At 41.6% G+C, this 27,227-nt stretch overlaps 1 protein-coding gene and 1 long non-coding RNA gene across 2 annotated transcripts in view; one reads left to right on the forward strand and one right to left on the reverse strand.

The window, feature by feature from the left end:
- Positions 1-15,582, forward strand: part of LOC106565751 (BMP/retinoic acid-inducible neural-specific protein 1) — a 164,890-nt gene extending 149,308 nt beyond the window's left edge. Inside the window, exons 7-8 of the mRNA XM_014133232.3 lie at positions 4,637-4,859; positions 14,282-15,582. Of these exons, the coding sequence (XP_013988707.1) occupies positions 4,637-4,859; positions 14,282-15,422 (1,364 nt within the window). The 3' untranslated portion in view covers positions 15,423-15,582. The remainder of the gene's footprint in view (positions 1-4,636; positions 4,860-14,281) is intronic.
- The window catches only part of LOC106565761 (uncharacterized), a 39,419-nt gene that overhangs the window by 2,508 nt on the left and 9,684 nt on the right, over positions 1-27,227 (reverse strand). Inside the window, exons 2-3 of the long non-coding RNA XR_001319726.2 lie at positions 23,723-23,792; positions 22,479-22,580 (exon numbers count right to left, since the gene is read on the reverse strand). This is a non-coding gene — a long non-coding RNA (uncharacterized LOC106565761). The remainder of the gene's footprint in view (positions 1-22,478; positions 22,581-23,722; positions 23,793-27,227) is intronic.

The raw sequence follows: 27,227 nt of genomic DNA on the forward strand, positions 1-27,227 counted from the left end.
GAGCATTTTATTATGTTCAACAAAGGAGGGCCAAGCACAGGAAGCAGCTCTTTCAGTAGTTTAGTTGGAATAGGGTCCAGTATACAGCTTGAAGGTTTAGAGGCCATGATTATTTTCATCAATGTGTCGAGATATAAACTCAGCAAAAAAAGAAACATCCCTTTTTCCGGACCCTGTCTTTTAAAGATAATTAGTAAAAATCCAAATAACTTCACAGATCTTCATTGTAAAGGGTTTAAACACTGTTTTCCATGCTTGTTCAATGAACCATAAACAATTAATGAACATGCACCTGTGGAACGGTCGTTAAGACACTAACAGCTTACAGACGGTAGGCAATTAAGGTCACAGTTATGAAAACTTAGGACACTAAAGAGGCCTTTCTACTCACTCTGAAAAACACAAAAAGAAAGATGCTGAGGGTGCCTGCTCCTCTGCGTGAATGTGCCATATGCATGCTGCAAGGAGGCATGAGGACTGCAGATGTGGCCAGGGCAATAAATTGCAATGTCCGTACTGTGAGACGCCTAAGACAGCGCTACAGGGAGACAGGACGGACAGCTGATTGTCCTCGCAGTGGCAGACCACGTGTAACAACACCTGCACAGGATCGGTACATCTGAACATCAGACCTGTGGGACAGGTACAGGATGGCAACAACAACAACTGCCCGAGTTACACCGGGAACGCACAATCCCTCCATCAGTGATCAGACTGTTCGCAATAGGCTGAGAGAGGCAGGACTGAGGGCTTTTAGGCCTGTCATAAGGCAGGTCCTCACCAGACATCACCAGCAACAACGTCGCCTATGAGCACAAACCCACCTTCGCTGGACCAGACAGGACTGGAAAAAAGTGCTCTTCACTGACGAGTGACGATTTTGTCTCACCAGGGGTGATGGTCGGATTCACGTTTATCGTTAACCTCTATGGGCTCAACAGCCAGTGTAATCCCGTGGCGCGATATTCAAATACCTCAAAAATGCAAAAACTTCAATTTTTCAAACGTATGACTATTTTACACCATTTTAAAGACAAGATTCTCGTTAATCTAACCACACTGTCCGATTTCAAAAAGGCTTTACAACGAAAGCAAAACATTAGATTATGTCAGCAGAGTACCCAGCCAGAAATAATCAGACACACATTTTTCAAGCTAGCATATAATGTCACATAAACCCAAACCACAGCTAAATGCATCCCTAACCTTTGATGATCTTCATCAGATGACAACCCTAGGACATTATGTTATACAATACATGCATGTTTTGTTCAATCAAGTTCATATTTATATCAAAAACCAGTTTTTTACATTAGCATGTGACTAGCATGTGACTAGCATTCCGACCGAACACTGCCGGTGAATTTACTAAATTACTCACGATAAACGTTCACAAAAAACATAACAATTATTTTAAGAATTATAGATACAGAACTCCTCTATGCACTCGATATGTCCGATTTTAAAATAGCTTTTCGGTGAAAGCACATTTTGCAATATTCTAAGTAGATAGCCCGGCATCACGGGCTAGCTATTTAGACACCCAGCAAGTTTAGCACTCACCAAAGTCAGATTTACTATCAGAAAAATGTTATTACCTTTGGTGTTCTTCGTCAGAATGCACTCCCAGGACTTCTACTTCAATAACAAATGTTGGTTTGGTCCCAAATAATCCATTGTTATATCCAAATAGCGGCGTTTTGTTCGTGCGTTCAAGACACTATCCGAAAGGGTAAATAAGGGTGACGAGCATGGCGCATTTCGTGACAAAAAAATTCTAAATATTCCATTACCGTACTTCGAAGCATGTCAACCGCTGTTTAAAATCAATTTTTATGCCATTTTTCTCGTAAAAAAGCGATAATATTCCGACCGGGAAATTGTTTTTTATTACAAAGAGAGTGAAAGTAAAAGCATGCTATCCCCTCATGCACGAGCCTCAGTCTAATGGCCCTCTGATAGAGCACTTGCCAAACGCGCTAATGTGTTTCAGCCTGGGGATGGAATTACATCGTTCAGCTTTTTCCCGCCTTCTGAGAGCACATGGGAGCCGTAGGAAGTGTCACGTCATGCCAGAGATCCCCTGTATTTGTTAGAGATGATCAAGGAGGGCAAGAAATGGTCAGACAGGCCACTTCCTGTAAGGAATCTTCTCAGGTTTTGGCCTGCCAAATGAGTTCTGTTATACTCACAGACACCATTCAAACAGTTTTAGAAACTTTAGGGTGTTTTCTATCCAAAGCCAATAATTATATGCATATTGTAGTTACTGGGCAGAAGTAGTAACCAGATTAAATCGGGTACGTTTTTTATCCGGCCGTGCAAATACTGACCCCTAGCCCCAACAGGTTAAAGGAATAAGTGTTACACCGAGGCCTGTACTCTGGAGCGGGATTGATTTGGAGGTGGAGGATCCATCATGGTCTGGGGTGGTGTGTCACAGCATCATCAGACTGAGCTTGTTGTCATGGCAGGCAATCTCAATATAGTGCGTTACAGGGAAGACATCCTCCTCCCTCATGTGGTACCCTTCCTGCAGGCTCATCCTGACATGACCCTCCAGCATGACAATGCCACCAGCCATACTGCTCGTTCTGTGCGTGATTTTCTGCAAGACAGGAATGTCAGCGTTCTGCCATGGCCAGCGAAGAGCCCGGATCTCAATCCCATTGAGCATGTCTGGGACCTGTTGGATCGGAGGGTGAGGGTTAGGGCCATTCCCCTCAGAAATGTCTGGGATCTTGCAGGTGCCTTGGTGGAAGAGTGGGGTAACATCTCACAGCAAGAACTGGCAAATCTGGTGCAGTCCATGAGGAGGAGATGCACTGCAGTAGTTAATGCAGCTGGTGGCCACACCAGATACTGACTGTTACTTTTGATTTTGACCCCCCCTGTGGAACATGTTCAGTTTATGTCTCAGTTGTTGAATCTTGTTATGTTCATACAACTATTTACAAATTATAAGTTTGCTGAAAATTAACATAGTTGACAGTGAGAGGACGTTTATTTTTGTGCTGAGTGTATTATTAAAAAACTTGAGTGTCTCCCTTGATCCTAAGTCCTGGCAGAGTTGTGCAGACTCAGGGCAACTGAGCTTTGGAGGAGTATGCAGATTTAAAGAGGAGTCTGTAACTTGCTTTCTAATGATGATGATGATCTTTTCGTCAAAGAAGTTCATGAATTTATCACTGCTGAAGTGAAAGCCATCCTCTCTTAGGGAATGCTGCTTTTTAGTTAGCTTTGCGACAGTATCAAAAATACATTTAGGATTGTTCTTATTTTCCTCAATTAAGTTGGAAAAATAGGATGATGGAGCAGCAGTGAGGGCTCTTTGATACTACACGGTACTGTCTTCCGTCACTGGTTTCCGTCTCTGGAGAGGCCAGTTATGACTGTACTGTAGGAACGTTTGCATATGGACCTCAGCTAGGCTTTAATGGCCGATCTGTCATTCAGTAGAACAGAAGCGGGTCTTTACAGCATCCAATATCCACAGAAAACAGTGGTATAATGGTATATCCACTAACAGTAAGCTCTAAATTCATACTGTCAGCTGGTTTTTATCGGGAGTGTCTGCATTTTACGCGAGTCACCTTCTACACCTTCTATGATAACTTCTTGGAGCCAATCTGCAATAAAGTGGGGATGAATAATTCAAGGGCCCATTGGAACAGCTTCTGTTTTAGAAAAAGTCTCCAGGAGTTAATCGTAACAGTCAATTCTCTACCACCTCAGCCAGGTTTCACTAAGCACACCGCAGGCTAAATGTGTGTGAGGATATATTGTCAGTCAGATAGGGAAGCCACACACCATGCAATCAGTACAGCCTCCTGCATGAACCAAAGGGTGAAACGATAACTTCTGTTGATACAGCTTGCAAAATAGAACATGTGCCCTTGAAAACAGATGTCATCATTATAAAACCGTTACAATCAAAACGCTATCTGCATTGTTTCAGTTGGAGAAACCCTATCAACAAACCACCATATTCCAAATGCCTAGCGAATGACCCACATTGCTGACAGTTATTTCTGTCCAAACACTCAGTCACATCACCGAGCATCCCCTGTCTCATCCCCTACTGATCAAGTCAGAATAGTGAAGTACAGAGAAGGCTGGTTACTCCCAAAGGGAATCGCTCAGTATCCACCTGACAGGGTTCGTACTTATATTTTATTAACAAGTAATAAAAGGAGCCAAATAAAACCTGACAGCCATACATATATATATTTATATATTATAGAGGACACACAAAATGAGTTTGAGTCGCTCAAGGTCATTGGCTGCAATGCATCCACTGAAGAGATTTCTAAGGTGAAGTGCCTACAGTATCAGCTAATAGACATTTTTAAAACAAGGGTAGAAAACGGTGGATTCATATTCATCGAGAGTATTTTAGTTTGAGCAGATGTATCAACATGATAAATGCCAATGGTATTTTGAGAGCTTAATTCAAGGCATGTAATGCATCATGATGCCACTTAAGCTTCAGTTGAAACCCATAGAGAAAAAATACTTGAGAACTGAAAGAAAAGATGACTGACCCAAGATTGCACTGACAACAGACAGTCTTTGTCTGTTTCCCTCAATATCTCTTACTCACCCTCCCTCCCCTCCCTCTCTCTCCCTCCTCCAGATGAGTTTAAGTCGTTCCTGAAGAGGCTGCCCTCCACCCACTTCCTGCCGGTCAGCAGTGTCCACCTCCTGTGGGGCAGTGACTGGGACCTGCAGGCCCGCTACCGCCTGCTCCAGAGCTCCCTGGAGACCCAGAGGCTCAAGATCCAGCGCACCGCCCGCAAGCTCTTTGGCCTCAGCATCCGCTGCCACCACAACCCCAACCACCAGATGCCTAGGGAGAGGTGGGTCTCAGAAGCAGTAAAAAGGCATTATGTAACCCTTATAATACTGCATTGTTTTGGATAATATAGCATTTTGATGCTGATGTTGTGGAACACGGTACCACTCAAGGGTGTTTTCACATATAGTCAGAGATAAACTGCAACATAGGTAGAGGTAGCGGAGTTTCAGTATTTTATTTCAGTGCTGCCTGTTGAAGTACTGTATGTGAATACTGTATGTGATGCATTTTGACTTTGAATTTGCTGGCTGTTATAGTTTTCTGTCCATGAAATCATGTAAACACCCACTGAACCCCAGTCCTACCTAGTATTTCACTATTTAGGATGAAAGATTATCTAACCGTGGGGGATCTCTGGACAGGTCAGTGCACAATGTGCCATCACCTACTGTGACTACAGACAGCACGCGTTGATACAGACATGGCACTGTGCTATGCTGTCTGAAATGGAGTCATTCATTCCACCCCAAAATATACCAGACAACATGAACTGAAATAACACACTAAATGCTTGACGTTAAAATATCCCAAAATGTTACTGCTTGGATGAATGTCAATATACAAATAGATAGAGAAAATCCACAAAATGTATGTTTTTGTGGTTAAGGAACAAGCAGCTGTCAACTGTCACTCAGGTTGAAGGAATACACCCACGCTCGGATGCATGCTTTGGCAAAGGGTTTGTTCGAAGGGTTTATCAAAGCAGTGCACACTCTTTGCTCGGCAGAGCACACATCAAGGATGCCTGATGGCACTGTGAAGAGAAACTGTTTGTTTATTTGTTTGTGTGTGTGTGTGTGTGTGTGTGTGTGTGTGTGTGTGTGTGTGTGTGTGTGTGTGTGTGTGTGTGTGTGTGTGTGTGTGTGTGTGTGTGTGTGAGTGAATTATTGTGTGTCTGTGTGTGTATGTGTGTGTGTTTATGTGTGAGTGAATGATTGTGTGCCTGTGTGTGTGTATGTATGCATGTGCGCATGCATCCGTGGAAGTGAGAGATGCACTGTGTCAATAGGCATAATTTCCTTCAGACCAGTAGCCACATCCATGTTTCTCTTTGATACCAACAATAGAGCATAAACTAGACATAGTGATACTACTGTTTGTATCATGTTTTCTCTGGAGACATACAGTACAGAGGGCTGATATGATAAATTAGTCCCTTGCTGTTGGGCTTAGTTCATATACATAAGGAACAGGTTTAACTATTCATTTTATATTCAAGCACACATATTATCAGGTAGGTGTCATAGGCGTTGATGAACGGTGACCAAAATGCAGCGGGTATAGTGCTCATCTTTCTTCTTTATTTGAAAGAACACTCAAAACAAAATAAACAGACGACGAAACAGTTCCATAAGGCATACAGGCTATACAGAAAACAACGACCCACAAAAACACAGGAAAAAACAGGCTGCCTAAGTATGGCTTTCAATCAGAGACAACGAGAAACGCCTGCCTCTGATTGGAAACCATACTCAGCCAAACATGGACAATAAACATAGAAATAGAAAACTAGAACCAAAATCCCCTAGAACCAAAAAAAAAACAAAACACACAAAACAAACACCACCTGCCACGCCCTGACCATACTACAATTACAAATGACCCCTTTACTGGTCAGGACGTGACAGTAGGCTGTGTACTCCCACAGCTTTTAGGATAAGTTAAGGTGATATCTTATTTTGAATTTCATCTATATCTGTGTGCAATATAGTGCAATGCAACTCTATTTAAAAAGCACACAAATCCACACCAGCACCAGTACATCCAGCACTAGTAGTAGCAGCAGTAGACCTTGTTGTCCTGCTGCTCAGAATTGAACTGAGGGCCCAGCCTCTCTGGTGGCATGGCCTTTGCCCTGAAGGGCCGAGTTGGAGAGAGAAAAGACTGCCTGTTACCACCAAGCAAGCCCTTCTACTGATCTACTGCCCACTGACGGGACTCAAGTCTATAATAATAGGGAGCAAGGCTGCTGTAGTCCCCCTCGGACTCCGGTAGTGGAGAGCCTTGGACAACTGCAGTAACAATATTAGCCCAGTCTCTCCAGGTTTGGAGGAGGTTTCTCCACAGTTTGACCCTACTGTGGAAGGCTACTTGGCTCCAGACCTGCAGTGGGAAACCCAGGGAGGACTTTGATGGTTGTGGCTTGACTTCTGTCTGCTCCCTATAGTCTAATTAATAACGTCTTAAGGATCTGACCCTTTTTTTCAATTTTCGCCTAAAATGACATAACCAATCTAACTGCCTGTAGCTCAGGACCTGAAGCAAGGATATGCATATTTTTGATAGCATTTGAAAGGAAACACTTTGAAGTTTGTGGAAATGTGAAATGAATGTAGGGGAATATAGCACATTAGATCTGGTAAAAGATAATATAAAGAAAAAACATACGTCTTTGAAATGCAAGAGAAAGGCCAATATATGACTTAGGAATCTAGGCAGAATGTAGATTTTGGCCACTCGATGGCAACAGTGTATGTGCAGTTTTAGACTAATCCAATGAACCATTGCATTTCTGTTCAAAATGTTGTATCAAGACTGCCCAAATGTGCCTAACTGGGTTATTAATACATTTTCAAGTTCATAACTGTGCACTCTCCTCAAACAATGACATAGTATTCTTTCACTGTAATAGCTACTGTAATTTGGACAGTGAAGTTAAATTAACAAGAATTTAAGCTTTCTGCCCATATCAGATATGTCTATGTCCTGGGAAATGTTCTTGTTACTTACAACCTCATGCTAATCTGTGGTGGTTAATTTCTGTATTATCAAATGAGGAGAGACAAACTTGTCACACAGGTCAGAGTTATACTTAAACTACATCTTTAATAATAAGAGCTTTGCAATAGCAATGACTTTCAACGATGCACCATTTCTAATGAACCGTTGAGAGTGATAAAACAAAAGTTCAAAGATCTTTTATAGCCAAGATACACGCCTCTCAACCTACATGACGAACAACAGATACATAGAATGGTCACAAGGTTAAGATTTGTATGAAAGATATCTATAATACATAGCAGACAGCAACTGCTGTGTCAACAGTCTTCATTGTATAGACCAGTGTCTGGTCCTCCTACTCCAAACTGGAACCATCTCACCCTGGTACGGTATAGCACAAAAACATTGTCTCATGTTCTCTGGAATGCTCTTTAGGTTTTATCACCCAAAGACATCGTAAATCTCCTCTGTCAGTGTTATCTCATAGAGGCCCATCCTCAGTAGAACACACACTCAATAGTTAACAGAATACTCTATTTTGTCGAATAAAACAACCATTATAATGCAATACAAGCATTATAACATAATCTTGCAATTTCCATGACAAATCACATTAGCCTACCGTCCCGCGGAGGGGACACTGATCCTGTAGAGGTTTTAAATCTCTACCAATAATCACTGTTACACAATCCACAGGCAATCTACAGGCATAGCTGGACCGTACCCTTTTAAACATTGATGGTGTTTTTGCAGGGATAATGAGTGGAATATTCAAAGCAGCAAAGAGTAGAGCCTCATCGTTGGTTTCTTTTTAGCATGCTGTGGTACTGGATGTACTGCAGAACGAGGATCATGAGATTTTGTGTTTTACTGTGAGCCACTACGTTTTTCCTGGTCAGATCACATGGTCAAGAAAGACTCCTGGCCCTATGCATAAACAAATGACAATACAACCATGAGCCATGTGCGTAAGTTATATTTTCATAGGTTTAAGCTTGAGCTACAGTGTAGGATGGTGTCACGCTTATTTAAGCTTGGTTGCCATTTCATGGACACATACGCCATATCTCTAAGATAAATGTGTTATTCCATCAAAGAACCGACTGTAATTAAATGAGCAACTAAAGCGTGGCGTCCGTCTCTACATATGAAAGGCCTCAGATAAGTCTCTGTCCCTCAGTGATGGCTAGCTCTAATTGCAGTAATTTGTCATTTAAGTCATTTAGCAGACGCTCTTATCAAAAGCAACTTACAATATTGAGTGCATGCATTTCCATACTGGGCCACTGTGGGACTCGAACCCACAACGCTGGTATCATAAGCGCCAGTTTCTACCAACTGAGCCACACGGGACCTCATCAGCCTGGAGCTGTTAGACTGGAGGTAGAATGAGCTCACATTAGAAAAACATGAGATGTGTTACGAGGTAAAAACAATATGTTTTTAATGGTGACCAATATCAAATAGCATAACTCCCGACCAAGTAATCGATATCTGTGTCTATGTATCAGAGTAATTATCCTTAGACAGACTTTAGCATGTTTACCGATTTGACTGTACTCTATATATTAATTAGCAATATTTGTTATTGACTTTGACAGGGTTATGGATGTTAAGATACTTTTGATCATGTAGTGTATGTGGACACCTGCTCGTAGAACATCTACTTCCAAAATCATGGGCATTAATATGGAGTTGGTCCTCCTATGCTCTTGTAACAGCCTCCACTCTTCTGGGAAGGCTTTCCACTAGATGTTGGAACATTGCTGCGGGGACTTGCTTCCATTCAGCCACAAGAACATTAGTAAGGTCGGACACTGATGTTGAGCGATTAGGCCTGGCTCACAGTTGGTGTTCCAATTCATCCCAAAGGTATTCAATGGGGTGAGGTCAGGGCTCTGTGCAGGCCAGTCAAGTTCTTCCATACCGATCTTGACAAACCATTTCTGTATAGACCTCACTTTGTGCATGGGGGCATTGTCATGCTGAAACAGGAAAGGGCTTTCCACAAAATCATCTAAAATGTCATTGTATGCTCTAGCGTTAAGATTTCCCCTCATAGGAACTAAGGGGCCTAGCCTGAACCATGAAAAACAGCCCGTGACCATTATTCCTCCTCCTCCAAAATGTACAGTTGGCACTATGAATTTGGGCAGGTAGCATTCTCCTGATATCCGCCAAACCCAGATTTGTTCATCAGATTGCCAGATGGTGAAGCGTGATTCATCACACCAGAGAACGCGTTTCCATTGCTCCAGAGTCCAATGGCGGTGAGCTTTACATCACTCCAGCCGACGCTTGGCATTGCGCATGGTGATTTTAGGCTTGTGTGCGGCTGATCGGCCACAGAAAACCATTTCATGAAGCTCCCGAAGAATAGTTATTGTGCTGGCGTTGCTTCCAAAGGCAGTTTGGAACTCAGTACCGAGTGTTGCAACCGAGGAAAGACCATTTTTACTTGCTACACGCTTCAACACTTGGTGGTCCCGTTCTGTGAGCTTGTGTGGCCTACCACTTTGCGGATGAGCCGTTGTTGCTCATAGACGTTTCCACTTTACAATAACAGCACTTCTAGTTGACCGGGCAGCTCTAGCAGGGCAGAAATTTGACAAACTGACTAGTTGGACAGGTGGCATCCTATGACGGTGCTATGTTGAAAGTCACTGAGCTCTTCAGTAAGGACATTCTACTGCCAATGTTTGTCTATGGAGATTGCATGGCTGGGTGCTCGATTTTATACACCTGTCAGCAACGGGTGTGGCTGAAATAGCCAAATCCACTAATTTGAAGGGGTGTCCATATACTTTTGTATATGTAGTGCATGTCTGGTACAATAACTCCCTTACATAAGAACTTCTATCAGTAATGAAATCACAGGGTATTTTTGTCCTCCAATGTAATGCACCAATAGGAAAATTATCTAATTCAATCATCAGTATCGTCAAATATATATCCCTCTCTGTATCTGTCTTTCTCTCTGTATGCTGTACCTCCCGCTCTCTTGTAGTTCTCTTATTTTATCCTTCTCTCTTTCTTCTTCACTCATTCCCCCACACAGAAGGGGACTTGTGAGCTGTCTGATGCCCCATTACAAACACTGAGATTGTGCTGTGATTCGCGAAAACAAACAGTGTTCATTCCCACTAATTTCCAACTCATCCCCTGTGGCAAACTCAACCCAGTCACTTGGGAATGAATAAGGAAAAATACAACTACCAGCATGATGCTCTCAAGGGAGGAAGGGGAGGATCATCCTCCCAGTGAATTTCATTAAAAAAAAAATAGTGAAACATTAAAAAGTAAACTTTTTTAAATAAAAATATACTAAATATATTCACATAACCAAATAATTGATTAAAACAAACTGTTTTGCATTGAGGGTCCACAGTAGACTCAACAGTACTCTATAGGGTAGCACAATGGTGTAGCCAGAGGACAGCTAGTTTCCGTCCTCCTCTGGGTATATTTATTTCAATACAAAACCTATGAGGCTCATGGTTGTCGCCCCCTTCCATAGAATTACACAGTAATTATGACGAGTTCCGGAGGATGTTTTCCAACCTATCAGAGCTCTTGCAGCATGAACTGACATGTTGTCCACCCAATCAAAGTATCAGAGAATGAATCTAGTACTGAAAGCATAAGCTACAGTTAGCTAGCACTGCAGTACATGAAATGTGGTTAGTAGTTGACTCAAAGAAAGAGAAAGACAAAAATTGAACAGTTTTGAACAAATTAATTTCTTCAAAAATAAAGGAGAAGCAAGAGAGAGAGATTTATTTTGTTGCATTTGTTTCACTTTCACTTACTTAGCTAGCAAATGCAGCTAGCTAGTTTAGCCTACTCAAACATCTGCCTCAAACAGAGAGGGATGTTAAGTTAGCTAGCTGGCTAAGGCTATCCAACACTGGAACTTTTCCATGTCAAGGTAAGCTTTTGGTTGTTTTAATTTATTGCCACTGGGGCATGACGGTGTAACTGGCTGTACACTATAATGCAAGATTGTATCAAATAGCTATGTTGACTCTGAGTTAGCTGATATGGTGACAACAATGTAGGATGTGTATAGCGTTTACTGGTTATGATATGAAGGCTTGGCAAGGTTTTTTAGCCTGGTCAAAGATAGCTGTTGTGTTGTGCACTGAACTTCACAAGCGAAGGGAAAAGGTGAGAGGAGGACAGCGCGTAGATGTGAGAAGGAATCATACAACGAGCAAAGTGATCATGCTGTTTGTATGTGGCTGCTATGAAAGTGAACTGTGTGTGGGCTATCAGGGGTGTATTCATTGTGACAAATTCTGTTGAAAAACATTTCTTAAAGGGAAGCAAACGGAATGAAACGGGGATAAACAAATTTGTCCAATAGAAACTCTTGTTTGCAACTGTTTGGACTAATGAATACACCCTAGATCAGCTAGTAGATGCAGGCAAGACTGTACAATGTGGTATTGAATGTGTCACTGTCTGTCACTTTGATTTCTCAAATTTTTCTCTCGACCTATTCACCTACATTGTAAACTTTAATTTGTAGCCTAAATTGTAGCAACCTCATGATGGGTATAGAGAAAATGTGAGAATCGTGTAGTAGTATGAACTTATTGATGTTACATTGAGCTGGGTGAATGGAAAATGAATGACAGTCGTCCAATATCCTGTAATAGAAATAAGGCCATGCTCCCCCCCAAAAAACCTCCACCGTAATCTTAAACGGCACTGACCACACACACACAAAACTCCAGTTATTGACAATGAATTCAAGGGGGATATATAGAATAATATGAGTATGCCTGCCTCTCGTATGTAAATTAATAGATAATAAAACTAATAGGAATGGTTCAATCTTTGTGGCGTAAACGTCCGCAAAATCTTTTAAATGTATTTAGTTTTTTCATTTGTGATAACACGTAGAATCCGTAGATTATGCAGCAAAATATTTCTCAATAGTCCAATAAGTACCTGAGTGCAGGGAAAAGGAGGACTAGGGCCTTATACCTCAAGTTTTGCGTCAATGCCAGAGGACTACACTCTTAGAAGAAAAGGGTCGTCCCCATAGGAGAACCCTTTTTGATTCCAAGGAGAACCCTTTTGGGTTCCATGTAGAACCCTCTGTGGAAAGGGTTCTACATGGAACCCAAAACAGTTATACCGGGAACCAAAAATGGTTCTTCAAAGGGTTCTCCTATGGGGACAGTCAAAGAAGCCTTTTAGTTTCTCAATATAAGCTTTTTTTCTTAGTGTATTGTGTTCTCTGAAGCTTTGGAGACAAGTTTGTCAAAATGGTGTTCTGTACAGTTTATACTTGCTACAAACATCATTGAAAACCTGTCTATAAGTTTTGTCTGTCAACTTTGTTTGTTTAGTCATGGTACATTTATCAATCTCTTCTGTGAAACATTCAAGATTCCTCTCAAGATTCAAGATGCTCTTACATGAGCACTGGAACCTATTTTTCATTCCAACACAATGGCCATTGGCTTTGTCTTTATGTCCTGTAGAGATAAGAGTGGGATGAATTTGTGGCCGTCAACAAATGCATTACTTTCTCAAAGTGCATAGTAGGGTCAATGTTGCGGGACATGCAATCAGCCTTGTCTTTGTTATTTCACAATGTTACTCTTATCCTTGGATACTCCTCAGTTAAGGGGAACACAAAGAGAAAGGGACTTTTATCAGGGTTGGACTGAAAATATATGCAGACATTTTGAAGACTGCCTTATAAGTACATCTGCTTTTTGTCAGTTTAATCAGTGTTCACAAAGTAATGGATTCAGGTTGATGCAAGAATTGCTAAGTAAAGACACTGCAAAGATGAAAATGTTCAATGGATTAAAATATATTTTCTCAGATCTGAACTTAATTTGTTCAGAATCAGTGCTAACTCAAAGTAAAACTTTCCAATCATGTATCCATACAGCTAAAGCAGTTTTCACTTTTTGGAATCTGTCTGATTATAATTGTACATGAATCCTCAAATCCTCATATCCTTCAACCTTTCACATCCCAGAGGAGAAAAAGTAGTTTGAGTCTGTAGAGTGTTTCCTCTCTCCCCTTCCCATGCCCTACCCATGGTTCATTTTGGGATGGCTTGGGGCTCCCTGGCTTTTCAAGCACTAGGTCATCCGTCGTCGTTACCATGCCGGTTCATTAGCATATCAGGCTAACCTTTAGCTCATCCTCTCAATCCTCTCCTAGAAATCAGGATTCTGGATTCACCCTCATCTCACAGTCTCCCAGTAGAGCATTTCAGTACTGTCAAGTTGACAGAAAGGGATGCCTGAGGGAGAATAAGAGACACGGTTTGCATAGGAAATAATGCTGCCATCCCACATGAAGGAAATAAAGGAACTCCGTCTTTGAGGAATACATTATCCCCTCCACTGACTACACCCTTACAAACAGTACCAGGCTGTGGCAGTGACAGTGGAATTTAATCCTCAGACTTTAACACTGAGTTTGTGCTTGCTAAACAGTCATTAATATTGGTGCATTTGTTTTATCCCTGTATCTCCCCTCCCCATTGTTGTATTTTCCCTGTCGCTCACTCTGGCTCTGACACTTTCTTTCTTTCTTTCTTTCTTTCTTTCTTTCTTTCTTTCTTTCTTTCTTTCTTTCTTTCTTTCTTTCTTTCTTTCTTTCTTTCTTTCTTTCTTTCTCTCTTTCTCTCTTTCTCTCTTTCTCTCTTTCTCTCTATCCATTCTCCAGGTCTGTGATGCAGTGGCTAAACAGGGTCCAGTCCTTCCTCTACTGCAATGAGAATGGTTTCTGGGGGACCTTCCTGGAGAGCCAGAGGACGTGCGTTTGCCACACGGGTGTCACCCTATGCCAGAGACCCATCCCATGTATCATTGGGGGCAACAACAGCTGTGCCATGTGCAGCCTGGCCAACATCTCGCAGTGCGGCTCCTGCAATAAGGGCTACAAGCTGTACAGAGGTCGCTGTGAGCCCCAGAACGTGGACTCTGAGCGCAGCGAGCAGTTCATCAGCTTCGAGACCGACCTGGACTTCCAGGACCTGGAGCTCAAGTACTTGCTCCAGAAGATGGACTCGCGTCTCTACATCCACACCACCTTCATAAGCAACGAGATCCGCCTGGAGACATTCTTCGACCCACGGTGGCGCAAGCGCATGTCCCTGACCCTGAAGAGCAACAAGAACCGGATGGACTACCTCCACATGATCAACGGGCTGTCCATGAAGATCTGCCAGATGCGCAACAGCAGCATCGACCCCCTGTTCTTTGTTTACGTTAACCCGTTCAGTGGCAGCCACTCGGAGGGTTGGAGCATGCCCTTTGGCGAGCACGGCTACCCGCGCTGGGAGAAAACAAGGCTGGGGAACTCCCAGTGCTTCAACTGGACCCTGCTGCTAGGCAACCAGTGGAAGACGTTCTTTGAGACGGTGCACATCTACCTACGAAGCCGAGCCAAGGTGCCCACCGGGCTGCGCAACGATACGGGCCACGGTCCCGTCGACTTGTCCGATCCCAACAAGCGCCAGATCTACATCAAGATCTCTGACATCCAGGTGTTTGGCTACAGCCTGCGCTTCAACGCTGACCTGCTCCGCAGCGCCGTGCAGCAGGTGAACCAGTCGTACACACAGGGGACCCAGTTTTACTCCTCCTCCTCTGTCATGCTCTTGCTACTGGACATTAGGGAGCGGATTAACCGCCTGGCCCCTCCAGTGGCACCCGGGAAACCCCAGCTGGACCTGTTTTCCTGTATGCTGAAGCACAGGCTCAAGCTGAACAACAGCGAGATGATCCGGGTCAACCACGCCTTGGACATGTACAACACAGAGATACTGAAACAATCAGATCACCTGACTACCAAACTCTGCTGAGATACAGTAAACAAACAAACAAACAAACAAAAAGAAGAGCAAACAGAATATTCCTTTTTATTTAGTTTTCTCTTTTTTTTTCTTTTTGGACCTTTTTGTTCTGCCTTTTGATGTAATATTAACAACTTTGTAAGTGTAATTGTTAAAGAGAACTCCAAAATATTGATGAAGCCTTTTAGTTGGATAAAGAAGAAGATTCATGGAAACCACGTTAAAGACTGTACCATATTTGTCCCAGCATGTCTGTCATTTCCTAAAATAGCATAAAAAGGGAATAAGAAAAAAATGTATCCATCTTCTGGTGACAAAGAGGCCTTTATTTTACTCTAAGGGAACAAAGGTGATATCTGAAACTGCCATTCTTTACTAAGTTAAACCTTTTTAGTCACATTAGGGCAGACCAGATATCATGCTTTTATTTCAGTGAATATGCTTTATCAACAAACAAAATATTACAAATATGTAAAAGGACAGTTTAATACAGTATGAAGGCATTTATACATTTTAAGGGTTAAATAACCTAGCAAACTGTAAGCTGTAAGCGTTAGCTATATATTCTCTTTGAAAAATTGATAATCCATGACAAGTCTGCATACCGTTCTTTGTGTAGTAAGGTATAAGGCAGCGGATAGTCATTTCATGTCAAATAACGGAAGCCAGCTGTTTATATACTGTATGTGTATACCTTTATTTCGCCTGATGCTTATTGATGTTCGTTAATTGAATGTGTCATTTGAGAGTGAGTGAATCCAGTCAAAGCTAAAACTTGTCTTTAGGCGCTACCTCCCATGATTGAAATTCTACCTGCATTTCTCATGAGGTGGTTTCTTCTGGTGCCTGAGTATAATATTGTGGTCTGAAGATGAACAATCAATGCTATTTCGTACAGCTTTGCAAAACGTACACCTTGTGACTGCTGATGTGTCAAGCTTTACGGCACATGGATAATTCACGGACATCTGCAACAGACACCATAAAAGCCATACATTTCCCTGAGTACACATAAGACATGGAAAGCCCCCAATACATTTTTCAAAAACATGAAAAATATCCCATTTGTGTTTTTTATGTTGTTGTTATTTTTCCCCCAATTAATTTAAAATGGAGGATAGCACAGTGGACAGAGAGAGTATATTCTGTGGGATTATGGGATGACATTGTAATGTCATTGGATTTCTGTTAAATAGAGTGAACCCAGATGAGAAACAGATGAGAAATATAAAAGCTTCAAATACTTCTGTTGATTTTAATCTTTATTTTCTTAATGCCACGTTGGATCTTAACTTTCTAACGACCATGCAAAACAGATTTTAACCCTCAGAAACAAGGTTGTTTAATATTTCTAGTCATACTTTATTGAAAGCACCGGCATGAAATATGTTTATAGCTATATATAGCTACAGAATTGAACATAATGTCAAACGTCAAACTATCTCAGAAGTATCAAAGAACACTACCTATATTATTATTAAGTGCCTGTTACCTATCCCTTTCAAATACTTAGAGGGAAATTGCTCTTAGTTTAGTTACAGTACAAACATTACAATACAAGATAGATATTCAAAGGAATTTAGCAACTCAGACCACATCAATGCAGATCTGTCGCTCATCTCAGCCTGAGATACATGTTTTCTACCTAAAGGCCGGCTGGTTTGTGGGAAGATGAACCATCAGTAAGAGAGTCTCCATTTCCTGACACTGTCTCTCCTATGTACATTATACCTGTAAATAGAAACTTTGTGTTGGAATAGTTATAACATCAAAGACAACATGAATTATAGTCATTTCAAGAGAACAAAAGAGGCCATTATTACTGAGAATAACTACAATTACTGTTGGTGTACCTTGCACAAATTACAATTACACTCCATTCTCAAGTTATTTACTTCATTATGAATCTCAGAGAGGGATGGTAATTTCTGACTGTTTTGATCAAAGTATATGAAATATACAATATGAAATTAGTTCGTTTTGACCACTGCATACATGAAACAAGCACACATTAGCTCTATCAGCATAACATCACTGCAATGTTCCATGGATACATTTGATTGAAGATACAGCTCCTAATACCTTGCATATGTAATTTTTGCTGTTATGTTGAAATCATTATATCAGCTTATTTCAAATGAATGTTTCATATAATAATCTATTTCTCATTAAAAGGCTATATTTAATAAGAAGAGCAATGTTTGTCTTTACCGCAACACTGGACAGTAGTCACAATAGATGGTATATAGTCAAGGTTGTAATTTCTGTCATTGGACATTGCTTTGTTTACATAGAAAAATGCCATGCATTTTGCTTTCAATGAGGCCCAGACCAACCCTATAAAGTAAATGTTCATGTAAACCGAGAGACAACACCAGCAGTGTGATTTAGCATTTATTTCTTTATTCAAAAACTTCCTATTTAGATTCTCACAACAACACCCACACAGCACCACATTCAACCTTTGTTGTACTGCTTGTTGTGATGTAACTGTAATTTAGCATTTGAAGGTAAAATTTTTGATGGGATCGGTGGATGATTTCTAAAATATGTTCCAGTGAGATATGCAGTACAGTAAAATAATCCTTATCACTGTGAAATGCCTCTCCTAAACATTACATTTCCCTTTGTTATGTATCCTAAAGGTTGGTTTACCGCCAGCTCTTCAGTCACTCACCTCACCGTAGGTAGCGGTCAGTATTTGTGCTTGTACAGCATTTATCAAATCAGCTTATGAGTCATCTCTACAGTACAAACTACACACACTTCACCCATACATCAATTGCAGGGGACTGTGAGAAACTCTAAAAGGCCTTACTGTTCATATATCTTTGCAGCCCTCCCATGGCCAAAATGGGTGCTTACACCAGGACCAGAGCAGAACAGAATGGTCATGTCCTCTGTGTCTGTCAATATGCTTTTCCTGATGACTACCATGGTACTCTCACGCCACGGGCTGACAGCTGTAGCAGAACACTGGATCACTGGACGAATGTGATGCCCTGGTGACAACTTGTCCCATTTTAGCAAAGTACCAGAGGAGTTGACGCTGTATGGGCTGTGAACAATGTCACAAGGTTTATTCTTGTCAGATTATCCAAATTTACTCCAAATATGCACTTAAAGGCCCTGGCATATATCTATACAACAGTATGTGGAGACCCCTTCAAATTAGTGGATATAGCTATTTCAGACACACCCGTTGCTGACAGGTGTATAAAAATCAAGCACAAAGCCATGCAATCTAAATCGACAAACATTTGCATTAGAATGGCCTTACTGAAGAGCTCAGTAACTGTCATCGTGGCACCGTCATAGGATGTCACCTTTCCAACAAGTCAGTTCGTCAAATTTCTGCCCTGCTAAACCTGTCCCAGTCAACTGTTATTGTGAATCGGAAACGTCTAGGAGCAACAACGGCTCAGCCGCGAAGTGGTTGGCCACACAAGCTCACAGAACGGGACCACCGAGTGCTGAAGCGTGTAGCGCGTAAAACTGTTGTCCTCGGTTGCAATAATCACTACCGAGGTCCAAATGGCCTCTGGAAGCAAAGTCAATACAAGAACTGTTCGTCAGGAGCTTCATGAAATGAGTTTCCATGGCCGAGCAGCCACACATAAGCCTATAATTACCATGTTCAATGCCAAGCGCCGGCCGGAGTGGTGTAAAGCTCACCGCCATTGCACTCTAGAGCAGGGGAAACGCTTTCTCTGGAGTGATGACTCACGCTTCCCCATCTGGCAGTCTGACGGACTAATCTGGGTTTGGCGGACGCCAGGAGAATGCTAACTGCCAGAATGCTACCTGCCAGAATGCATGGTGCCAACTGTAAATTTTGGTGGAGGAGGAATAATGGTCTGTGGCTGTTTTTAAGGGTTCGGGCTAGGCCCCTTAGTTCCAGTGAGGGGAAATCTTAACACTACAGCATACAATGACATTCTAGACGAGTCTGTGCTGCTAACTTTGTAGCAACAGTTTGGGGAATGCCCTTTCTTGTTCCAGCATGACAACGCCCCCGTGCATAAAGCGAGGTCCATACAGAAATGGTTTGTCGAGATCAGTTTGGAAGAACTTGATTGGCCTCCACAAAGTCCTGACCTCAACCCCATCGACCAGCTTTGGGATGAATTGGAATGCGAACCAGGCCTAATCACCCAACATCAGTGCCTGACCTTACTAATGCTCACTTACTAAGTCCCCGCAGCAATGTTACGACATCTAATGGAAAGCCTTCCCAGAAGAGTGGATGCTGTTATAGCAGCAAAGGGGAGACCAACTCCATATTAATGCCCATGATTCTGGAATGAGATGTTCACATACTTTTAGTCATGTAGTGTATGAGTAAGACTTGAGAATGTATTTGAGCTCAAATGAGAAAAAGAGCATAATCTTTTCAAGAGATAATGTTGTATTTGATGGCCATGAGTCATTTCTACAAGTGCCTGTGAAGCTTCTGCAATAGAGTTTCACTGAGACCAGCTCTAATGCATCATCACTGTTTAAGATAAAGAATAGAGGGGAACCATTTTTAAGAAGCAGGGAAGCTTTTACACAATTAAACTCAATTGCAGTAAAGCCTTGGTGAACAAAGGATTCAAATATAAATTCACAATTCTGGAATTGTACCTGATGTACCCTGATTGCCCTAGATCCAAACTGTCTCTTGTCAAGCAGTTTCATGTCTCTGTGGATTTGAGTGATTTTACATAACACCCTTTTACTGTTTGTCAGTAAGCACTTTTCATACCCATCCTGCTTACCTCTGCACTCTGTTTGCATAAAACAAGAAACCCTGCTGGTTTCATCCATCAATTTACGACCACATTGAGTTGCTCTTGTGTTTATTGTTGTTGTTCACAGAAAACATTTCTTCGTCACTAATTCTATCTCAACCAATTTGTCAAGCTTGCAAATCAGGGACAAGATGCGAGAGGCCTACCAGAGAAGCTTACGAGTACAGCTATAAATATTGGCAGGTACAATCCTCTAAAATTAGGAATAGCCGACAGAACAGCTTTTGCTTTCCCATTTCTACACAAATGGCCTACAGATGCATGACACTATTTCATCTAAAATAAGTTGAAATTGAAAAAACTTTTGGTGTTTACACATGTATTTGTTTGATTTAGAAGTAAACAGGACAAGGAAAAGAAAATTAACTGAAATAAAAACATTTAAAAATGGACTAAATATTGTTCACAATTCGAATTAATTTGATTGGAGGCAATGATTCTCATTTACTGTGTATTTTATCTCACCTGTGATAAGTTGAAGGTGCCTACAGGATTAAAATAGCTATTCAACCAGTTTTTAGAAGAAAAAACAGAACATTCTTCTCCATTGCACTTGATTGTGCAAGGGTGCCAATATATTTGACTGCATCTGTACTTCAAGGTCACATCTCCACTCCACTGTACCCTTTCTACACACAACTGGTACCTATGGTTATCATCTCTGTGTGGTTAATAAGCTGTTTGAAACCTCATAACGGGCGTCACCACAGGACTGTGCTACACACCAAATGCTGATTAATGCATGAGGCAAGCGGGTCTTTGTGTTTCAGCGTTCTCACCACACAGCCCACGCCTGACCCACCCTGCCAAAGTACTGGGAAGGGAGATGGTGGAGGGTGTGCAGTAATGATCAGACTTGCAGCATTCTAATAAATCACACTGATTTGAGTTTAATGTATCGTAAGCGAATGGCTAAGATGCGGAAGCGATTGATAGGGAGGATTCCACCCTCAGTAATAGGCAATTTACTTGTTTAAATACTTTGGGGAAAGTAATGCTCAGTTAATGTAATGACGTGTTGGCCCTCACTCTTATTCTGGCTGGCTTCATACTAACTATATTATAGCGCTGACTGAGACTCAGACCCACTGTCATGCCAACACCTTAATCGTTACGCCAAGAGGTCCGAAACTCTTGACGAGATCACTGAGTTTTAGGTTAAGAACGCTACGATATAAATGGTACCCTTACCAAATACAACAATATAAATGGTACCCTTACCGAATACCCTTATTATCCTCACAAATATATAGTCTAAGCACCTGACCATAGTGAATATACATTATATTGTCAATTGTTTTCATATTTAGTCAATTTCCATGCCAACGTATGGCTATATAAGTGCAAAATAACATGATGTGGAAGTATTTTATTGCTTTATAATATAATGATCCTATCAGCCTTATTCTTACATCAGCAGGAATGCATACCCTGCATCATGCGTTCCCAATGTTGACTTTTTTAATTGGGACTATGACAGTCGATTACAAATCAGTCTGACAGTGCTTTTCAATCTCAAGGAAGTATTGTTTGAAGTGACTAAAATACATCAGAAAGGTATTGAGAAGTTCAGAAAATCATCCGGCATTAAATTTGAATGATCTTCTGTGTAGAGAAGATCGTTATCATTGATGATGTTCTTTTCCCTCCAGTCTGATTTAGTTTCTGCTCTTGTCCACTCTGCTCTAATGAGTCCTGCACGCATTGTGGGCATTGTAGAGGGAAACAGAAGACACATATGTATTCCGTATCTTTGATGGGGCCAAAATATTTAGTAGCTTAAACGGTTCATAAGATAGAGTCACATTTGTAGGAAGGAACCAGAAACTGCTCTGTTTATTACAACCACATCTAGCGCCTACTGGAGTTTACTGACCTAACCCCGGTTCTATGAACCAAGCATGATTTTATTTATTTTATTTAAGCGTTTCTCTCTCGACCCCATTTACAAATCAGGCAACCCCAAATTAGGCAACCCCCCCCCCCCCCCCCTTTTTTTTGAGGCAGAGAATGAAATAGAGAGAGTTTGTCTTCTCAAAGCTTCTGAGACAAAGCTAATGCAAACAAAGACAGACACAAAGCAACAAGAGGAACGAGACACAGAGGGTAAAAATCCATAGTTAAACGGATCAGGAGGAATACAATACGTTACAGGCATATGAATGGAAAGCACATTTGTGGCAAACAGGTAAAGCTACTGTTAGCTTTGTGTTTCCTCCGGGCAGACAAACAGCTGACAGGAATAAACACACTTGTTATAGTGCACTCTCACCTTGCAAGGAATTAAAACCAAGCTGGCAGGTAGCTCTCCAGACAGTTAAGACGCAGCCGTGAACGCCTTGAGGCTGTTGCTATTCCAGAATCTCGCAGACAGCTGCGAATGACAAAAAACACAGAAGTTTGTGCTTAAAGATGCTCTGAGCTTTCAGCAGAAAGCTGTTGGAAAGAATAGGCAGATAACATAAAGTGACAATGAACTCTAAGTGCATTTGCTTTGCAGCCAGTTTTTTTACCAGCTAAAAATACAGATGATTATGCATCCATGGATGCATAAACATCTAGAGGAGAGTGCCCTGAGATTTCTAAAGAATGTTTTGCATTCCTTAATTGTGACAACACATGCACTGTGTTCTGTTGAATGGTTCTACACTGACTGTACAAAAACATTACGAAAACCTTCCTAATATTGAGTTGCACCCTCCCTTTTGTCCTCAGAACAGCCTCAATTCATCAGGGTTTCGCAAGCATTCCACAGGGATGCTGGCCCGTGTTGACTCTAATGCTTCCCACAGTTGTGTATAGTTGTCTGGATGTTCTTTGGGTGGTGGACCATTCTTGAGACACATGGGAAACTGTTGAGCATGAAAAACTCAGCAGCGTTGCAGTTCATGACACAAACCGGTGAGCCTGGCACCTACTACAATACCTCGTTCAAAGGCACTTAAATATTTAGTTTTGCCCATTTACCCTCTGAATGGCTCACATACACAATCCATATCTCAATTGTCTCAAGGCTTGAAAATCCTTATATTAATTATCTCCTCCCCTTAACCCTCCTGCTGTGTTTCGGTCGAATTGGACCGATTTATAGGTTTTCTCTCTGAAAAAGGTTGTTAATTTAATCTGATTGTCATAAAGTTCCATGACTTTGTCCACACAGGGCGTCTGGACACACAAAAAACATTTTGACCATTTTCATTACATTTTGGGTGTTTTATTTAACTTTTGTACACCTGTGGTGTTCCCAGTCAAAAATGACCGGTCATTAGAAATGAGACTACAATGTATAAAACTGAGTTCAGGCACATGCCCAATCATCAGATGGACTCACTTCCTTTCCCAGAACCCCACATGCATGTGTGTTTGAGCACGCACACACGCACACACACACACACACACACACACACACCCACACACACACACACACACACACACACACACACACACACACACACACACACACACACACACACACACACACACACACACACACACACACACACACACCTCACTAACCTTCTTGGCTTCCATGGCACCTCCACAGGAGCCTTTCCCCAATAGAATCTTTCCCCCACGGGAAGCACACCTGTTGGCATTTTCACAAACAATCGCAACAATGTTTCAATAATATGTAGAACTTTTCTCACAGCTCTGGTACATAAAGCTTTTTTGAGGCCTTGCTCACAATTAATTCTGTGGCAGCAGGACCAACCAATATACTGTATGTGAGGCTCTTGATCATATCTTTGATCATGACAATGGTGACGAGGAGAGAGAGTCCTTGTTAAACTTAAATAGCACAATGCGTTTCATCTGAGCATTTGCTATAGTCAAAATAATCCATACATGATGCTTTTTTTTACTCAAAAATGAGTTGTATGAGCTAAGGTCAATGAGGCCTACAGGCCATAAATAGCAAATAGCTCAAATAAGCAAAGAGAAACGACAGTCGATCATTACTTTAAGACATGAAGGTCAGTCAATCCGGAACATTTCAAGAACTTTAAACGTTTCTTGAAGTGCAGTCGCAAAAACCATCAAGCGCTATGATGAAACTGGCTCTCATGAGGACCGCCACAGGAAAGGAACACCCAAAGTTACCTCTGATGCATAGGATAAGTTCATTAGAGTTACCATCCTCAGCAATCGGCAATTACCTGCACCTCAGATTGAAGCCCAAATAAATGCTTCACAGAGATCAAGTAACAGACACATCTCAACGTCAACTGTTCAGAGGAGACTGCGTGAATCAGGACTTCATGGTTGAATTGCTGCAAAGAAACCACTACTAAAGGACCCTAATAATAAGAAGAGACTTGTTTGGGCCAAGAAACACAAGCAATGGACATTAGACCGGTGGAAATCTGTCTTTTAGTTCAAATTTGAGAATTTTGGGTTCCAACCACTGTCTCTTTGTGAGACACAGAGTAGGTGAATGGATGATCTCTGCATGTGTAGTTCCCACCGTGAGGCATGGAGGAGGTGTGATGGTGTGTGGGTGCTTTGCTGGTGACACCGTCTGTGATTTATTTAGAATTCAAGGCACACTTAACCAGCTTGGCTACCACAGTGTTCTGCGGCGATATGCCATCCCATCTGGTTTACGCTTAGAGGGACTATCATTTGTATTTCAACAGGACAATGACCCAGAACACACCTCCAGGCTGTGTAAGGGCTATTTGACCAAGAAGGAGAGTGGTGGAGTGCTGCATCAGATGACCTGGACTCCACAATCACCTGACCCAATTGAGATGGTTTGGGATGAGTTGGACCGCAGAGTGAAGGAAATGATGCCAAGTGCTCAGCGTATGTGAGAACTCCTTGAAGACTGTTGGAAAGCATTCCTCACGAAGCTGGTTGAGAGAATGCCAAGAGTGTGCAAAGCTGTCATCAAGGCAAAGGGTGGCTACTTTGAAGAATCTAAAATCTAAATTATATTAAGATTTGTGTAACACTCTAGAGTATAATGGGACAAGGAAATCCTGGCAGGCCAAACCCTCCCCTAACCTGGATGACGCTGGGCCAATTGTGCGCCGCCTCTTGGGTCTCCCGGTCACGGCTGGCTGTGACACAGCCTGGGATCAAACCCAGGGCTGTAGTGACACCTCAAGCACTGCGATGCAGTGCCTTAGACCAGTGTGCCACTCGGGAGGCCTTATTGAAGTGGATTACAAATTACATCAATAAGGGATCATAGCTTACACCTGCAGTCACCTGGACAGTCTATGTCATGGAAAGAACACCACCCTCCTCAGTGAATTTCTGTAAAATACAAATAAAAGTTATCCTTTTTAGATGAAACCATACTATTATATTCACGTCACCAAATAATTTATTAAAACACACTGTTTTCAAATGAAGGTCTACAGTAGCCTCAACAGCACTCTGTGGGGTAACATGGAGGACAGCTAGTTTCAGTCCTCCTTTGGGTACACTGATTTCAATACAAAACCTAAGAGGATCATGGTTCTCACCCACTTCCAACTTCCAGAGGGTGTCCTCCAACCTATCAGAGCTCTTGCAGCATGAACAGACATGTTGTCCACCCAATCAAAGGATCGGAGAATTAATCTAGTACTGAAAGCACAAGCTACAGTTAGCCAGCACTGCAGTGCATGACATGGTGAGTAGTTGACTCAAAGCTAGAGAAAGATAATAGTTGAACAGTTCTGAAAAATGAGTTCCTTCAAAACTGAAGGATAAGCAAGAGAGAGAGCTAGTTATATATATTTTTTTACTTTTATTTTCACTTATCTAGCGAATGCAGCTAACTAGTTTAGCCTACTCAAACACCTCACTCAAACAGAGAGGGATGCTATGGTTGCTTGCTTGCTATGCAGCACTGGAACTTCCAAGTCAAGGTAAGCTTTTGGTTGTATTAATTTATTGCCACTGGGGCCCACCGGTGTAACTACTAAACTGCTTGCTGACTGTACACTGCATGATTGTAGCGGGTTTACTACTGTAAAGCGTTAGTTCTAGTAGCTATGTTGACTATGATGTTAGCTAATATCGTGACAGTAGTCTAAACCAATCGATGTTACATTGAGTTAGGTGAATGGAATATGAATGACAGTTATCCAATATGCTTTAATAGTAATAAGGCAATGCTCATTAAAAAAATGTATTTCTTCCCTCATCTTAAATGGCAGCGACCGTCACTGCACTCTGTGTATGTTGCCCTAGTTGAGTCCAAATAGAAACTATGTGGCCTCTTTGACTCACATAATCAAGGGCTCATCTGACAAAAATGTGTTCTTTCCTAGCTCAGCTGAATTGGTAGGATATTTTTATTCATCTGCATATTGAATATGAGAAGTGTACTCAATTTTGCATGACAAACATTGTATTATTTCAAACTAGATAGACGGAAGTAACTAAAGCAATTGCACCCGTCTGATATTTATTAATATTTACACTCATATCCTCCACAAACAAACAAAGCAACAAAACTGTTCATCAAATGTGTTATAACTTAAATTTTCTCCCATTGTCCCTAATTTCATTTTAGGCTTTCAAATGCCTAGGCAGTTCAGCCAGAGTTATTAGCTGGGAAAGTACATCGTAGATAACTGCTGATGGCTAGCTGTCTGCAATTTAAGAATGTGCTATTTTCTGTAATTCAACCACATGCCCAACCAATCCCTTGGGCAAAGTAGTGCACCTTTCAATTATCTTTTGAGGATATTAATCACCCTACCCTATGCACCTCATAGCCCCTGAAGAGAAACCCAACCATACACAATCTGCCTCACGGTTGTCTGTTTTTGATTTATACAACTTATGATGAGCTGAGGCAAGTTCATAAAAATAACTACACCATTTTCTCAAAGACACCACATTCATTAAAGGGCATAACTCTTCATAAATAACTGTCTTTGCTAGGAAATTGTGTGAGAATATACCAGGAGGCTACAGAAAACAATAGAGACTGGAATTTCCGTCATCCTTGGGCATCGTCAATCATGACAAATAGAGTTATTACTGTAACCAGAGACCCATTTCTCAAAGACAATATTGT

This window comes from Salmo salar, chromosome 01, assembly GCF_965601325.2.
Source record: "Salmo salar chromosome 01, fSalSal1, whole genome shotgun sequence".
NCBI classification, from domain to species: domain Eukaryota; kingdom Metazoa; phylum Chordata; class Actinopteri; order Salmoniformes; family Salmonidae; genus Salmo; species Salmo salar.